The sequence below is a fragment of the Eptesicus fuscus genome, chromosome 13, assembly GCF_027574615.1.
Source record: "Eptesicus fuscus isolate TK198812 chromosome 13, DD_ASM_mEF_20220401, whole genome shotgun sequence".
NCBI lineage: Eukaryota > Metazoa > Chordata > Mammalia > Chiroptera > Vespertilionidae > Eptesicus > Eptesicus fuscus.
Window position 1 is genome coordinate 66,387,577 of NC_072485.1, and position 17,858 is coordinate 66,405,434.

A 17,858-nucleotide genomic window follows, 5' to 3' on the forward strand; every position below is an offset into this window, starting at 1 on the left:
CAGAGACAAGCTAGGAGACTGCAGCAATAATCCTAAAACTAAGAGATGGGTCCTTGTTAGGGGTGTGGGGTTGGTATGGCAGAAAGTGTTGTAACCAGTCAGACCCTGTATTTAGAATCAATGTCATATGCTGATGGATTGAGTATAAGGTGTATGAGATAAAGAGGAAATTCCAGGAACATCCTTAAGTCTTTGCCTGAACAAGTAGAAAGATGGCTTTCCTTTATGTGAGATAAACATATGGATTTTGCTAGCGCCTAATTGAAAAACTATGGTAATTATACATCTAAAGCCCTTTGAATATTGTCTGGCACATGGTACGTGCTCAGCAAAATATATTATTACATTATGTCTATCAATTATTTGGAAACAAACAGCTATTCATACTTTTGGCACCCTCTACTCTTGTTCTGTATCATATATTTTTAAAATAGAATTCTGGCATGACATCATAAGCAAGATGATTATATCTTTAATTACTTCAGAATGCATTTTACATAAAATATGATATGCACTAATTTATCAAGGAAATTACAGGGCAAATGTGAATAGTCTAAATATTCCATGTTGCCTGTAGATTACTTTACATCTATGTAATAACATTGTATATATTCATACATATATGTATATATACATATATGTATATAGTTTTTAAACTATATTGTAAAGAGGATAAAATAATCTTAATTTAAATTAATATTTACTCAGCTTAAGTGTTACTAGTATCTACAACTCATGGAATTTGTTGAGCATTTTTTTATTAATATACTTTTATTGATTTCAGACAGAAAGGGAGAGGGAAAGAGGGATAGAAACATCGATGATGAGAGTGAATCATTGATCTGCTGCCTCCTGCACACCCCATTTTGGGGATCTAGCCTGCAACCCAATATGTACCCTGACCGGGAACTGAACCTTGTCCTCCTGGCTCATGAGTTGACACTCAACCACTGATCCACACCAGCAGGGCTGGTGCCAACATATTTTTGCCAACATATTTCAAGAAGATACATTTCCTAGTCATAGAAATAGACATAAATGAAAGGTGAAAACATACTTTATAAAAAATACCTGGAAAATGAAATGAGCCCATAAATATATGAAATGACAAAATACTTACACAAGATGAGAAATGATCCAGAAAGGCATATTATTAAATAATAAATGCTCATGAAATATTTATATCTAATTGCAACAGGAAAAAATAGTGCCCTAGTCAATGGGACTCAGCTGGTGGGAGCATTGCCAGTACATGGAAATGTTGTTTGGTTCCATTCTCCCTCAGGGCACATGCCTAGGTTGTGGGTTCAATCTTGGTCCAGGCTTGTACAAGAGTCAACTGAACAATGTTTCTCTCTCACATGGATTCTTCTCTCTCTCTTCCTCTCTCTATAAAATTAATAAGTGTCATCAACTGAGGATTAACAAAAATAGAAATAGCTGAAAATGTAGAGTACAGTATAGACCAAGTGAAATTAAAGCAAAAATAAGTCATATTTTAAAATGGCATTGATGTATAAGGCATTTTAAAATAAATTAAGTAAAGGAAAATAATGCATAATTAAATGATTGAAAATATTAACTGAATCTTTTGAATTAGTAAAAAAATAAATTAAACTTTTAATTCCAAATAAGATTGCACTTTATTTCTTAGTTTTTATTTCATGTGTCTGTGTTTTTGTTTAAAAACTTTATTTTTTAGAGCAGTTTTAGGTTCACAGCAAAATGGAAAGAAAGGTGCAGAGACTTCCCATATACATACATCTCCATCCCCCAACAAACATGCATATTCTCCCTTATCGTCAACATCACACACCAGAATGGAGCATTGCTTACAACTGAGAAACCTACATTGACACATACTTATTCAAATCCATAGCTTACCTTGGGGTCTATTCTTGGTACTGTTGATTTGATGAGTTTTAAACATTTAGAATGTGTTTAGAAAGAATAATCAAATATAATGTTACAAAGTAAACACTGAACATTTCATAAAACTATAAATTTTACTTGAGCTATATATCAAGGCTGTTTTTGCATTGAGTTACTGTGGGCAATGAGGTAATGTTCCTGTATTCAAAGAATAGACATGAATCTGCTTACCATCAAAGTGTGTCTCCCATACTCAACTGTTCTTTCCTATGACCCAGCCCACTTTATATGCCTTCATCCATCTATGCCCACCTCTTCACACTCCTGGGACTTAGGTGGGTATGAGAAACTGTAGCTATTGCTTTTGCTCTGAATAATAATGTCCTTTGTCACTTAACTAGAAGTCTTGTGACTTCTGCCTTCATCCCTCAAACAGCAACAGGCTACCTTGCTGGTTGTTGTACTGTTTTCTAAGAGTACATTTATTATAATTTTGTAATTAAATGCATTAGGGTGGCAATGCATGCTTAATTAGATTATATACTTTTGAAGTTTACAATTCTATGATACATCATCAGTATATTGCATTGAGGATTTGAAAAGACATATTCCTGGAAATGTCCAGATTATACTTGATTAAGTAAAGGGTGTTTCAACAGAAACCCAAACAATGAAAGGAGTTCGTTGTTTTGGAAGAGACCAAAGAAATGCCCAACAGGAAAGAGAGAACAGAGAAGTTAACAGTTTAGCAACACTGTTACTGTAATAGCCTGAAGCCCACTTGTTTTCTGCAAGACTCTAATGAGAGCATTTTTCACTTCTTTATTCCTCAGACTATAAATGAGTGGATTCAGCATGGGGATCACAATAGTATAAAATACGGAAGCCACTTGATCCTTCCCCAAGGCATAGGACTTATGAGGTTTTAAATAAGTAAAAATAGTAGTTCCATAAAAGATGGTGACTCCCAGGAGATGAGAGGCACATGTAGAGAAGGCTTTTTGCTTTCCTGAAGTGGAAGTAATTTTCAGGACAGTGGACAGAATTGACAGATAAGACACACATATTGTGATCACAGATACCATCAGGGTGGAGCCAGCAAAAATGAATATCATGATTTCGATGTCTTGTGTGTCGGTACAGGACAGGGCTAGAATTGGGGAAGTGTCACAGAAAAAGTGATGGATTACATTGGAGTCACAGAAATGCAGTCTGCTCATGCAAAGCACATTGATAATGGAGTCCAAAAAGCCTTTCAAATAGCACCCAAAAATGAGAGAGCAGCAGAGTCTTTTGGACATGAGGACTGGGTAGTGTAGAGGATTGCAGATAGCTACATAGCGATCATAGGCCATTGAGGAGAGAAGTAAACATTCAGTGGTACCCAAGAAGATGAAAAAGAACATCTGGATGAAGCAGTTCAGGTATGAAATGTACTTGGTGGAGGTCAGTAGGTTCTCTAAGGTTTTAGGAGTGATGACATTGGAGTAAATGAGGTCAAGAAATGACAGGTGGCTGAGGAAAAAATACATGGGGGTGTGAAGCTGGAGATCCAGGCGGATTATCACTATCATCCCTGCATTTCCCAGCACACTAGTCAGGTATATCAGGAGAAATAGTGTAAACAGGACCAGCTGGATCTCCTCAGAGTCTGTCAATCCCATAAGGATGAAGTGAGACACATTTGTGTTATTCCTTCCATCCATTGTGTTCAACTGCTTCAAACTGTTGAGAAATAAAGGTGATCATTGGCAGGACTTAGTTTAAACAGGGTTATTTATAATAGTTTAATGTTTCTAAAAACTAATAATGAGTGGTTTACAGAATATGATGGAAAACTTTTAATTTGATTCCCAAATATAGAAGTAGGCATAAATATAACAAACAAACATCCCAAACATATTGCCTAATTTGAGTGAGTCTTACAGTGTTCTAAATATTTCCATATATTAATTTATTTACAGCACATGAGAATATTATACCACAGGTGCTACTATTAACCACATTTTTAAATGAGTAAAAGGACACGGACAGTTTAAGTAACTTATTCATAGTGTTGTATCGCAAATCAGCAAGCTGTACAAGACATCTTAATCAGACAATTAGTTAGGAGTCATCTTTATTGCACACAGGTTCAGAGCAGATTACCTCTGTCAAATTCTGAACAAACACAAGTAGGATTTTTTCCTTTTTACATCCTTCCAGTTCTTTGTGTAAGACAGTTGTAACCTTGAGTACATATCATATCTATATAGACACCTGTAACCTTGGATGAACAAACACTTAGCAGAATATGTGAATTAGTATCAGTATCAGTATATCAGCCCCTTTAGATGCCTAGCTTGCAAGGTCAGACAGTTTATCTTTTCTATTATTCAAACTAAAAACAAAGTTATTTTTTATCAAATAAGAGACTATCTAAAAATAACAGAGTAGTTCAAACAGCAGTTTTAAACAGCAGTTTTCCAAAGGAGGGACCACCATGCTTAATTAGTAAACCTAGTCAATGTTGGCTCTGTGATTTCACCAAGATAGATTGATTAAAGAGAACATGCACATTATACTATATTCCTGTTAATAATAATAGGAGCAAACCTGAGGGAAAATGCTAAATGTGTCATAAACAATGATGAAAAACAGTTTCAATGCATCACTTACTGTCATTTTGTTTTAAAAATATTTTACCAGTAACCACAAATAAATTTCAAATTTATGGGATTTAAATTATAGACCACATATTTCTTTCTAAAATATATATTTTCCTAAATTGAATATATTAAAATCATCTTTCAAATATTATATTTTTAAAACATGTACTTTGCTTATTGACCATAATTTCATTAGCTCCTTATTTCTGGTTTCACAAAACCTGGCATTACTTAGGGTAAGTTCTAAGTCCTATGTGTATATATACTTTTCTAAAAATACTCCCATTTTATCTGATCCTCACCAAAACTCTCTAATTTTCAGAGTAATACTTACCAAGAGCCAAAGTCGGTGGAAAAACAAAACAAAACACCTCCTCCAAATTTATCTGCCTAGAAATTTGTCGACTTCAAGGTTTTTCACAAATAAAATATGAAAACCATTTGAGTCAAAATTTTCTGTAATGCATTCTTTTCTTTGAGATAAGTTCTTTGTTGATTTTTGTGCATTCATGTCGTTTTATCCCAAGGTAAAAAAAAAAAAAATCAACAGAAATTTTGTTAAGGTCCTGGTGGAATGGAAAATTTGCCAGGAAATTATGTCTAAAAGGAATATCAGGGAGCTGCTGTGAACATAAGTGGAGCAAAGTATGTCTTGTTTCTCTTCTGCGGCACCTCTTATACTGGGGATAGAGGCTAACGCAACATTGGGCCATCCCCGGAGATCAGGTTCCAAGCAAGATTGCTTGGCATGTTTCCAAGGAAAAATCACACTGGGACTAACTGCAGCTATTTATGTTCTGAGGAAATAGTTGCCTTTCTCCCTCGATGGCACACAATGAGGAACCTTGTTTAGTCTTCTTTTGGGATCCTCTATATTTTCCACTGAGTTGGTGGAGAAACCATTTCTAGAGACTTACTTAATTACTGTATGAGTGAAACCATCAAAGATGGAGTAATTCATTATTCACAAGGAAACATTTTAATGTTTAAAAGTGTGATACTGTCATTGAAATATTCATTAGAAAAAATTAGAATGCAACAGAAATCAAAGTACAAATTGAGAATGTCAATAATGTTACATTTTGATAAATTTCTACCATTTTCTTACCTTCATTAATACTTACTTGAGTATTTATAGATTTGCATACTTACCATTATATATTTAGCATCCAATCCTCACTTCATGACCAAAATTTCACAACACACTATGACCAATGTTACATTAGTCTTTGATAAATATTTTAAGGCAGCACAAGAAAACATGGTTTCCCATTCTGGTTTGACAATCACCTAATTCATCTATGTAGCAATATTTCTGCAATTTATTTTACTATTTTGGTGTACTCTGTATATAAACATGTCAAGTATTTTCTTAAATATGAATAAAAAATTAAAATATGAAAAGAGGTATAATATTTTATTGAAAATTGTTTGTCCAAGATGAAGAAAAAAAGGAATAATCTGAAAAGGGATAGACTGAGAATAAGATTAAAGCATTCTTATGAATCATCTAATTCATGATAATGAAATCAATTTATATAGATTTACAAGTAATTCTTTCAACCCTAGCTGGTTTGGCTCAGTAGAATAGAGCATCAGCCTGGGGACTGAAGGGTCCGAGGTTCCAGTCTGATCAAGGGTTGTGGGCTCGATCCCCAGTAGGGGGTATGCAGGAGGCTGCCAATCAATGCTTATCTCTCCTCATTGATGTCTCTCTCTCTCTCTCCTCTCTCTCCCTTCCCCTCTCTCTGAAATCAATAAAAATGTACTTTAAAAGTTAAAATAAAAGAAAAAGAAAAAATATATTTAAAATAAAAAGTAACACTTTCAGGAAAGTCCATTTATACTCCAGAATTTCAGAAGATAATTTGTTGGTGTGGATAAAGGAGCTACGTTTGCCTGTGTTATTGACAAACTTTTGAAAGGGCAATCCTTGTATTCACAAAAATTTAGTGCAGCTAATTCAGACTTATCTGGAGATTTAAAAACCAGCATTAAACTACTTGACAGAAGGTAACCTTAGGAGTTAAGGCAAAGGAGAGACAAGGAGTGATTTTTAATGTTAATGCCACCTCAATAGGCATTGTCATTACAAATTAACAGGAGCATATTTTTCTTAATGTTTTCCCAATACTAAAGCCCACTACAGCTACTTATGATTGCAGGGCTATTCTTGTATCATTTATTGTCAGGAAGAAGAGGAGAGAATGGAGAAATTCCAGGCAGTAACAGGACTAGTGTATACAGGAAGACTTAAGAAGTCATGTGTTCAAAACAAAATGAGCATGAAGAATAGAATAATAAGGAAGGGGTTCTTGGAGGTAAGGAGTGGGGATGAGATCATTTTGGACCAGTGGACTCTTGTAAAGGCTGTAGGCTTTATTCTTAGTGTGATGAGAAGTTTTGCAGCATTTGAAGTCTTGAAGTCTTCTTGTAGAAGTGATGTGAACCAACTTAGTGTCTAGCAGTAGCACTATGGCTGTTACACTGAGAATAGTCTTAAGCGGGATAAGGCCAAAACACAGAGACAAGCTAGGAGACTACAGCAATAATCCTAAAACTAAGAGGGTGGTTCCATGTTAGGGGTGTGGGACTCGTAGGGCAGAAAGTGTTGTAACCAGTCAGACCCTGTATTTAGAATCAATGTCATATGCTGATGGATTGAGTATAAGGTGTATGAGATAAAGAGAAAATTCCAGGAACATCCTTAAGTCTTTGCCTGAACAAGTAGAAAGATGGCTTTCCTTTATGTGAGATAAACATATGGATTTTGCTAGCGCCTAATTGAAAAACTATGGTAATTATACATCTAAAGCCCTTTGAATATTGTCTGGCACATGGTACGTGCTCAGCAAAATATATTATTACCTTATGTCTATCAATTATTTGAAAACAAGCAGCTATTCATACTTTTGGCACCCTCTACTCTTGTTCTATATCATATATTTTTAAATAGAATTCTGGTATGACATCATAAGCAGGATGATTATGTCTAAAATTACTTCAGATTGCATCTTATATAAAATACCAGAGGCCAGCTGAAACCGGTTTGGCTCAGTGGATAGAGCGTCGGTCTGCGGACTGAAAGGTCCCAGATTTGATTCCAGTCAAGGGCATGTACCTTGGTTGCGGGCACATCCCCGGTAGGGGGTGTGCAAGAGGCAGCTCATCGATGTTTCTCTCTCATCGATGTTTCTAGCTCTCTGTCCCTCTCCTTTCCTCTCTGTAAAAAAATCAATAAAAATATATTTTTTTTAAAAATAAATAAATAAAAATAAAATAAAATACTAGAGGCCCGGTGCACGAAATTCTTGCCCTGGGTGGTGGGGTGGGGTCAGAGTGTCCCTCAGTCCAGCCTGCACCCTCTCCAATCTGGGACCCTCAGGGAATGTCCAACCTGTGGGATCGGGCCTAAACTGGCAGTCAGACATCCCTCTCACAATCCGGGACTCCCAACCGCTCGCCTGCCTGGCAGCCTGATCACCCCCTAACTATGCCCCTGCCAGCCTGATCAACAACTAACTGCTCCCCTGCTGGCCGGATCACCCCCAACTGTCCTCCCCTGCCGGCCCGGTTGCCCCAAATACCCTTCAATGCTGCCCTGGTCACCCCAAACTGCTCTCCCCTGCCAGCCCCTCCCAACTGCCCTCCCCTGCCAGCCTGGTCACCCCTAACTGCCCTCCCCTGATGGCCTGATTGCCCACAACTACCCTCCCCTGCCTGCCATCTTGTGGCAGCCATCTTTGACCACATGGGGGGCCATCTTGTGTGAGGGCGTGAGGGTAAATTTTCATATTACCTCTTTATTATATAGGATGATATGCACTAATTTAACAAGGAAATTACAGGGCAAATGTGAATAGTCTAAATATTCCATGTTGCCTGTAGATTACTTTACATGTATGTAATAACATTATATATATATATATGTATATATATGTACATATATACATATATATATATACTAGAGGCCCGGTGCACGAAATTCGTGCACGGAGAGGGGTTGTCCCTCAGCCCAGCCTGTATCCTCGCCAATATGGGACCCCTCAAGGGATGTCTGACTGCCCGTTTAGGCCCGATCCCGGGATAGGGCCTAAACGGGCAGTCGGACATCCCTCTCACAATCCAGGACTGCTGGCTCCCAACTGCTTGCCTGCCTGCCTTCCTGATTGCCCCTAACCGCTTCTGCCTGCCAGCCTGATCACCCCCTAACCACTCTGCTGCCAGCCTGTTTGCCCCCAACTTCCCTCCTCGGCTGGCCTGGTCACCCCTAACTGCCCTCTCCTGCAGGGTTGATCACCTCCAACTGCCCTCCCTTGCAGGCCTGGTCCTTCTCAACTGCCCTCACTTGCAGGCCGGGTGCCTCCCAACTGCCCTCTCCTGCTGGCCATCTTATGGTGGCCATCTTGTGTCCACATGGGGGCAGCTATATTGTGTGTTGCAGTGATGATCAATCTGCATATTAGTCTTTTATTAGATAGGATAGAGGCCTGGTACAGGGGTGGGGGCCAGCTGGTTTGCCCTGAAGGGCGTCCCGGATCAGGTGGGGGTTCCTTGGGGTGTGGGGCGGCCTGAGCAAGGGGCCTGTGGTGGTTTGCAGGCCGGCCACACCCCCTGGCAACCCAAGAAGAGGCCCTGGTATCTGGAATTTATTTTCCTTCTACAATTGAAACTTTGTAGCCTGGAGCAGAGCCAAGCCTGGGGCTCCCTCCGAGGCCCGCAGCCATTTGTGTTGGGGTTATAATTGAAACTTTGTTGCCTTAAGTGGGTGGGCCTGGCCAGGGTGTGCGGAAAGCTTTGCTTCCCCTGTTGCCAGCGGCAACCCTGGCCTGCTCTCTCAAGCTCCATTCCGCCGCCATTTGTTTGAACTTGTTTACCTTCTATAATTGAAACTTTGTAGCTTGAGTGGAGGCTTAGGCCTGGCAAGGGCAGGCAGAAAGCTTGGCTTCCTCTGTTACCTAGGAAACCTTGCTCTCTGTGGCTGTAGCCATCTTGGTTTGGGTTAATTTGCATGCTCGCTCTGATTGGATGGTGGGCGTGGCTTGTGGGTGTGTCGGAGGTATGGTCAATTTGCATATTTGTCTATTATTAGATAGGATGTGTGTGTGTGTGTGTGTGTGTGTGTGTGTGTGTGTGTGTATGTACATATACATATATATAGTTTTAAACTATATTGTAAAGAGGATAAAGTAATTTTAAATTAATATGTATTCAACTTAAGTGTTACTAGTATCTACAACTCATGGAATTTGTTGAGCATTTTTTTTATTAATATACTTTTATTGATTTCAGACAGAAAGGGAGAGGGAGAGAGGGATAGAAACATTGATGATGAGAGTGAATCATTAATCTGCTCCTCCGGCGCACTCCATCCTGGGGATCTAACCTGCAACCCAATATGTGCCCTGACCGGGAATTGAACCTTGTCCTCCTGGTTCATGAGTTGACACTCAACCTCTGATCCACACCAGCAGGGCTGTTGACCATTTTTGCCAACATATTTTAAGAAGATACATTTCCTAGTCATAGAAATAGAGATAAATGAAAGGTGAAAAGATAGTTTATAAAAAATACCTGGAAAATAAAAAGAGCCCATAAATATATGAAATGACAAAATACTTATGTAAGATGAGAGATGATCCAGAAAGGCATATTATCTATACTAATAAAAGGGTAATATGCAAATTGGTCATGATGCCCTCACAGTAAAAACTGAACAGTATGCTGCATGGGGTGACCAGGCTGGCAGGGGGTTTAGTGAAGGATGACCAAACAACTGACCAGCAGGCTGCGTGGGGTGACCAGTCCGGCAGGGAGGGCAGTGAGGGGCAACTAGGCTAGCAGGGGGGGCAGTTCAGGGCAACCAGGCCAGCATGGGGGGCAGTAAGGGGCAACCAGGATGGTGGTGGGGAGGGCAGTTGGGGGTGACCAGCTCAGCGGTGGGGGGGCAGTTAGGGAAGATCAGGCTGGCAGGCAGAGGTGATTAGGGGTGATCAAGCTGGCAGGGGTGGGAAGTTAGGGGCAATCAGACAGGCAGGCAGGTGAGCAGTTAGGAGCCAGCAGTCCCGGATTGTGAGAGGGATGTCCAACTGACGGCAGGGGTCCCAGATGCAGAGGATGCAAGCTGGGCTGAGGCAACCCCCCACACCCGCCCATGCATGAATTTCATGCACCGGGCCTATAGTTAAATAATAAATGCTCATGGAATATTTGTATATAATTGCAAACAGAATCAAATAGTGCCCTAGTCAATGGGACTCAGCTGGTGGGAGCATTGCCAGTACATGGAAATGTTGTTTGGTTCCATTCTCCCTCAGGGCACATGCCTAGGTTGTGGGTTCAATTTTGGTCCAGGCTTGTACAAGAGTCAACTGAACAATGTTTCTCTCTCACATGGATGCTTCTCTCTCTCTTTCTCTCTCTATAAAATTAATAAGTGTCTTTGAGTGAGGATTATCAACAAAAATAGAAATAGCTGAAAATTTAGAGTACAGTATAGACAAAATGAAAATTAAAGCAAAAATAAGTCATACTTTAAAATGGCATTGATGTATAAGGCATTTTAAAATAAATTAAATAAAGGAAAATAATGTATAATTAAATGATTGAAAATATTAACTGAATCTTTTGAATTAGTAAAAAAAAAAAAAAAAAAAGGTACACTTTTAACTCCGAAAAGGAGGTTGCACTTTATTTCCTAGTTTTATTTTATGTGTGTGTGCTTTTGTTTAAAAACTTTATTTTTTTAGAGCAGTTTTAGGTTCACAGCAAAATGGAAAGAAAGGTACATAGATTTTCCGTACACATACACTTCCATTCCCCAACAAACATGCATATTCTCCCTTATCGTCAACATCACACACCAGAATGGAGCATTTCTTACAATTGAGTAATCTACATTGACACATACTTATTCAAATCCATAGCTTACCTTGGGCTCTATTCTTGGTACTGTTGATTTGATGAGTTTTAAACATTTAAAATGTGTTTAGAAAGAATAATCAAATATAATGTTACAAAGTAAACATTGAAAATTTCAAAAAAGTATAAATTTTACTTGAGCTATATATCAAGGCTGTTTTTGCTTTGAGCTACTGTGGGCAATGAGGTAATGTTCCTGTATTCAAAGAATAGACATGAATCTGCTTACCATCAAAGTGTGTCTCCCATACTCAACTGTTCTTTCCTATGACGCAGCCCATTTTATATGCCTTCATCCATCTATGCCTACCTCTTCACACTCCTGGGACTTAGGTGGGTATGAGAAACTGATGTGAATATGAACTGTAGCTATTGCTTTTGCTCTGAATAATAATGTCCTTTGTCACTTAACTAGAAGTCTTGTGACTTCTGCCTTCATCCCTCAAACAGCAACAGGCTACCTTGCTGGTTGTTGTATTGTTTTCTGAGAGTATTTTACCTTATAATAGAGAAACATGCAAATTGACCGCACCTCCGCTATGCCCATGATTGGGCCTGCCAGAGGCTGGGGGCGGGACTCCGGGTGGCCCATCCGGCCGTTGGGAAGACCAAGATGGCTGCGCCCAATCCTGTAAGTTCCGGGGGTCCGCATGGCAATCGCCACCCGGGGGGGCGTGTCCGGGCCGAGCCCGGCGCTCCCTGGGTGTCAGCATGGCGATCGCCACCCGGGGTGGCGTGTCCGGGCCGAGCCCGGTACTCCGCGGGTGTCCCAGGGGCGATCGCCACCCGGGGGGGCGTGTCAGGGCCGAGCCCGGCGCTCCGCGGGTGTCCACGTGGCGATCGCCACCCGGGGGTCGTGTCCGGGCCGAGCCCGGCGCTCCCCGGGTGTCCGCTTGGCGATCGCCACCCGGGGGTCGTGTCCGGGCCGAGCCCGGCGCTCCGCGGGTGTCCGCTTGGCGATCGCCACCCGGGGGCATGTCCGGGCCGAGCCCGGCGCTCCGCGGGTGTCCCGGGGGTGATCGCCACCCGGGGGGGCGTGTCCGGGCCGAGCCCGGCGCTCCGCGGGTGTCCGCGTGGCGATCGCCACCCGGGGGTCGTGTCCGGGCCGAGCCCGGCGCTCCCTGGGTATCCCTGGGCGATCGCCACCCTGGCCTAAATGGCTGGTGCTTAGAGGGATCAATGGGGCCCGTGGAAGGATCGGAGGTAGTTGACCAATGAGGGCATCTGCAGCAGCTGGATGCAGATCTCAGGTCTGCGTTCTCCAGGTTGGCCTCCGTGGGGTCCGCATTGCACCCATAGTGGCCGAGTGGGGTTGCTGCATGAGGCCAGCTTCCCAAGCCAGGCTGCCGAGGGAGGGTGGGCCTCTGGGCTGGGAGCACTCCCCCACCCCAGTGGACAGGACACAGAGAGCGAGCAGCAGAGAGCTACTAGGGGTGGTGGGTGTGGTGGCCTGGCTTCCAAGAGGCTAGCTTCAGTGCTGTGGCCTGCGCTGAGGTGGCTGGTGGTGGGGGCAACTGCGTGGGCACATCCAAGCCTAGGGCACTGGGAGATGTGGGACTGCAGCCCAGAAAGCGAGGCTCTGGAGGACCTGGTCACCGACCCCCGGCATTGAAGCCGCCTCCTACAAGATGTATCCTAGCCTAGGTGTGTGGGAAGCAGGTTCAGGAACCTCTCCCTTTGCGGCGCCAGAGCCCAGGCCTGCCAGCGCCCCAGAGGAGACCCCCGCCAGGATCGGGGGCTTGACCAGTCTCTAAACCAGGGCGGCCATTAGCCCAGGCCTACCAGCACCCCAGAGGAGACCCCCACCAGGATTGGGGGCGTGACCGGCCTCCAAACTGCCCCCAGATCTAGCCCAGGCCTGCCAGTACCCCAGAGGAGACCCCTGCCAGGATTGGGGTCATGGCCAGCCTTCAAACTGTGGCGGCCCCTAGCCCAAGGAGGCCTCCTGGCCGAGGACGCCTGAGTCTGTTCTTGACCTAGGGCCGGGCTCTCCCCGCAATTGACTCAGAAGCCGCCAGAGTCTAACTGCCAGTCTCTGGGAGTGCATCCACTGTCCACCAAAAAGCAGGGCCATCAAACCATTCAGTCTCAGTGCAGGCACAGGTCCGTGGCTGACGGGGTGGAGGCCAGACCTAAACAAAACAGCAGAAACACCCTGCCCACCTGGGCGGGTACTGCTGTAGTCCACGTGGCCTGGGCAGTGTAGAAAGGGCTACCTTCTCCCAGGTCCTGTGCTGGCACCGCCGCCTCGCTCACCCTCAAGCCCCCCTGAGTCCTGACAGCAAAGTGTGTGGGGCATTCTGCAGGAGTTGTGCCGTTCTGGGTGCTTTTGCCCAAAGACACACTTTGGGATGAATTCAGAGCCACATCTCATTTCCCATGAGACTGGAAGTACCATGTAAAAGGATTTTGACAAAAGCTTTCCACATCTCTGTTTATTCTTTTGAATCCATAAAACGACCTTAAAAAAAGCATCCGGGCCACCTAAGAAAGAATGCACTTTCTGGCCAGAGCACGCAGGATTCTTTTGCCCAACAGGTTAAAGGGAGCAGAGCTGGCACAGTGGGAATGGCCCTGGTGCCCTATGAGGAGACCGGGGGAATGGGGTTGCCGAAATTCCATAAGCCTCTTGCCACCTTCTCCTTTGCAAACCACACCATCCAGATCCACCAGGACTGGAGGCAACTGGGAATCACAGCCGTGATTTGGGACATGGTAAGCAAATCTTGAGGGGCCTCTGAAAACATCTGCAACTGATTATAAGACTGGTCTTTATTTAAAAAGAAATAAAAGAACAGCTTTGTTGAGATATAACCCATATACTGTACATGTCACCTAAAGTGTACAATGAACTGGTTTTTTAAAGTAAATTCAGAGTGGTACAACCATCACCATGCTCAATTTTTAAATATCTTCATGACCCATCCCCTCCAAAAAAAACTTCTACCCACTGGAATCACTTTCCTGATCATCTTCCCCAAAATAGATTGCACTTTAAAGGTGGGTAAAGGAAAGTTGAGGGAAGTTAAAACACTGCACAAAGGATATTGTAAGATGACAAAGCCCAAAGTGAAGATCATGTGTTTTCTTTAAAATATATATATATATATATATTTAAAATTTCAGAAAGGGAGAGGGAGAGAGAGATAGAAACATCAATGATAAGAATCACTGATCAACCGAAACTGGTTTGGCTCAGTGGATAAAGCGTCGGTCTGTGGACTGGAAGGTCCCAGGTTCGATTCCGGTTAAGGGCATGTACATTGGTTGAGGGCACATACCCCGGTGGGGGGTGTGCAGGAAGCAGCTGGTCGATGTTTCTCTCTCATCGATGTTTCTAGCTCTCTATCCCTCTCCCTTCCTCTCTGTGAAAAATCAATAAAATATATTAAAAAAAAAAAAAAAAAGAATCACTGATCAGCTGCCGCCCACAGGCCCCTTACTGGGGATTGAGCCCGAAACCCAGGCATGTGTGCCCCTGATCAGAATCAAACCTGGACTCTTTAGTCCACAGGCCGATGCTCTCTCCATTAAGCCAAACTGACCAGGGCCATGTGTTTTCTTCAAGTTCTGCGTGGTTGTAATGGTCCCCAAATCTATACTAATAAAAGGGTAATATGCTAATTAGAGTGGTTGTCTTCCGGACATCTTTCCAGACAAAGCCGCAGTGGCTACAAAGGCCAAGGTTCAGGCAGCCATAACCAGCTGCAGTGGCAGCAGCATTGGGGTTATGGGGGTGGTGCCTCCAGAGGGAGGCCAGACGGGGGGCCAAGGCACAGGCAGTTTGGGGTGATCAGGCTGATAGGGGAGGGCAAGGTAGGGGCAATCAGGCTGGCAGGAGATCAAGGTAGGGGCGAGCAGGCAGGCAGGCAGTGGGGTTAGGGACAATCAGGCAGGCAGGCAGGTGAGTGGTTAGGAGCCAGCGGTTCCAGATTGTGAGAGGGATGTCCGACTGCTGGAAGTTGGACATCCCCTGAGGGGTCCCAGATTGAAGAGGGTGCAGATTGGGCTGAGGGGCACACCCCCCCTACCCCCCCCTCCCACCAGTGCACGAATTTCGTGCACCGGGCCCCTAGTTTTTAGTATAAATGTGTAATTAAATGCATTAGGGTGAAAATGCTTAATTAGCTTATATACGTTTGAAGTATACAATTCTATGATACATCATCAGTATATTGCATTGAGGATTTGAAAAGACATATTCCTGGAAATGTCCAGATTATACTTGATTAAGTAAAGGGTGTTTCAACAGAAACCCAAACAATGAAAGGAGTTCGTTGTTTTGGAAGAGACCAAAGAAATGCCCAACAGGAAAGAGAGAACAGAGAAGTTAACAGTTTAGCAACACTGTTACTGTAATAGCCTGAAGCCCACTTGTTTTCTGCAAGACTCTAATGAGAGCATTTTTCACTTCTTTATTCCTCAGACTATAAATGAGTGGATTCAGCATGGGGATCACAATAGTATAAAATACGGAAGCCACTTGATCCTTCCCCAAGGCATAGGACTTATGAGGTTTTAAATAAGTAAAAATCAACGTTCCATAAAAGATGGCGACTCCCAGGAGATGGGAGGCACATGTAGAGAAGGCTTTTTGCTTTCCTGAAGTGGAAGTAATTTTCAGGACAGTGGACAGAATTGACAGATAAGACACACATATTGTGATCACAGATACCATCAGGGTGGAGCCAGCAAAAATGAATATCATGATTTCGATGTCTTGTGTGTCGGTACAGGACAGGGCTAGAATTGGGGAAGTGTCACAGAAAAAGTGATGGATTACATTGGAGTCACAGAAATGCAGTCTGCTCATGCAAAGCACATTGATAATGGAGTCCAAAAAGCCTTTCAAATAGCAACCAAAAATGAGAGAGCAGCAGAGTCTTTTGGACATGAGGACTGGGTAGTGTAGAGGATTGCAGATAGCTACATAGCGATCATAGGCCATTGAGGAGAGAAGAAAACATTCAGTGGTACCCAAGAAGATGAAAAAGAACATCTGGGTGAAGCAGCTCAGGTACGAAATGTACTTGGTGGAGGTCAGTAGGTTCTCTAAGGTTTTAGGAGTGATGACATTTGAGTAAATGAGGTCAAGAAATGACAGGTGGCTGAGGAAAAAATACATGGGGGTGTGAAGCTGGAGATCCAGGCGGATTATCACTATCATCCCTGCATTTCCCAGCACACTAGTCAGGTATATCAGGAGAAATAGTACAAAGAGGACCAGCTGGATCTCCTCAGAGTCTGTCAATCCCATAAGGATGAAGTGAGACACATTTGTGTTATTCCTTCGATCCATTGTGTTCAACTGCTTCAAACTGTTGAGAAATAAAGGTGATCATTGGCAGGACTTAGTTTAAACAGGGTTATTTATAATAGTTTAATGTTTCTAAAAACTAATAATGAGTGGTTTACAGAATATGATGGAAAACTTTTAATTTGATTCCCAAATATAGAAGTAGGCATAAATATAACAAACAAACATCCCAAACATATTGCCTAATTTGAGTGAGTCTTACAGTGTTCTAAATATTTCCATATATTAATTTATTTACAGCACATGAGAATATTATACCACAGGTGCTACTATTAACCACGTTTTTAAATGAGTAAAAGGACACGGACAGTTTAAGTAACTTATTCATAGTGTTGTATCGCAAATCAGCAATCTTCACAAGACTACCTTAATCAGACAATTAGGAGTCATCTTTATTGCATGCAGGTTCAGAGCAGATTACCTCTGTCAAATTCTGAACAAACACAAGTAGGATTTTTTCCTTTTTACATCCTTCCAGTTCCTTGTGTAAGACAGCTTGTAACCTTGAGTACATATCATATCTATATAGACACCTGTAACCTTGGATGAACAAACACTTAGCAGAATATGTGAATTAGTATCAGTATCAGTGTATCAGCCCCTTTAGATGCCTAGCTTGCAAGGTCAGACAGTTTATCTTTTCTATTATTCAAACTAAAAACAAAGTTATTTTTTATCAAATAAGAGACTATCTAAAAATAACAGAGTAGCTCAATCAGCAGTTTTAAACAGCAGTTTTCCAAAGGATGGACCACCATGCTTAATTAGTAAACCTAGTCAATGTTGGCTCTGTGATTTCAACATGATAGATTGATTAGAGAGAACATGCACATTATACTATATTCCTGTTAATAATAATAGGAGCAAACCTGAGGGAAAATGCTAAATGTGTCATCAACAATGATGAAAAACAGTTTCAATGCATCACTTACTGTCATTTTGTTTTAAAAATATTTTACCAGTAACCACAAATGAATTTCAAATTTATGGGATTTAAATTATAGACCACATATTTCTTTCTAAAATATATATTTTCCTAAATTGAATATATTAAAATCATATTTCTTTCAAATATTATATTTTTAAAACATGTACTTTGC

The 17,858-nt window shown here is 42.2% G+C and overlaps 2 protein-coding genes across 2 annotated transcripts; both read right to left on the reverse strand.

Moving 5' to 3' along the window:
* Positions 1-2,609: 2,609 nt before the first annotated feature.
* Positions 2,610-3,578, reverse strand: LOC129151326 (olfactory receptor 8H1-like). Its single transcript, XM_054725704.1, has one exon. It carries the CDS (start codon positions 3,576-3,578, stop codon positions 2,610-2,612), a length of 969 nt encoding a protein of 322 aa, XP_054581679.1.
* Positions 3,579-15,771: 12,193 nt separating this feature from the next.
* Positions 15,772-16,740, reverse strand: LOC129151327 (olfactory receptor 8H1-like). Its single transcript, XM_054725705.1, has one exon. It carries the CDS (start codon positions 16,738-16,740, stop codon positions 15,772-15,774), a length of 969 nt encoding a protein of 322 aa, XP_054581680.1.
* Between the last annotated feature and the right edge of the window lie 1,118 nt (positions 16,741-17,858).

Coding starts and splice junctions, on each gene's coding strand:
- LOC129151327 (XM_054725705.1), bottom strand. CDS start 16,740: ATGGATCGAAGGAATAACACAAATGTGTCTCACTTCATCCTTATGGGA.
- LOC129151326 (XM_054725704.1), bottom strand. CDS start 3,578: ATGGATGGAAGGAATAACACAAATGTGTCTCACTTCATCCTTATGGGA.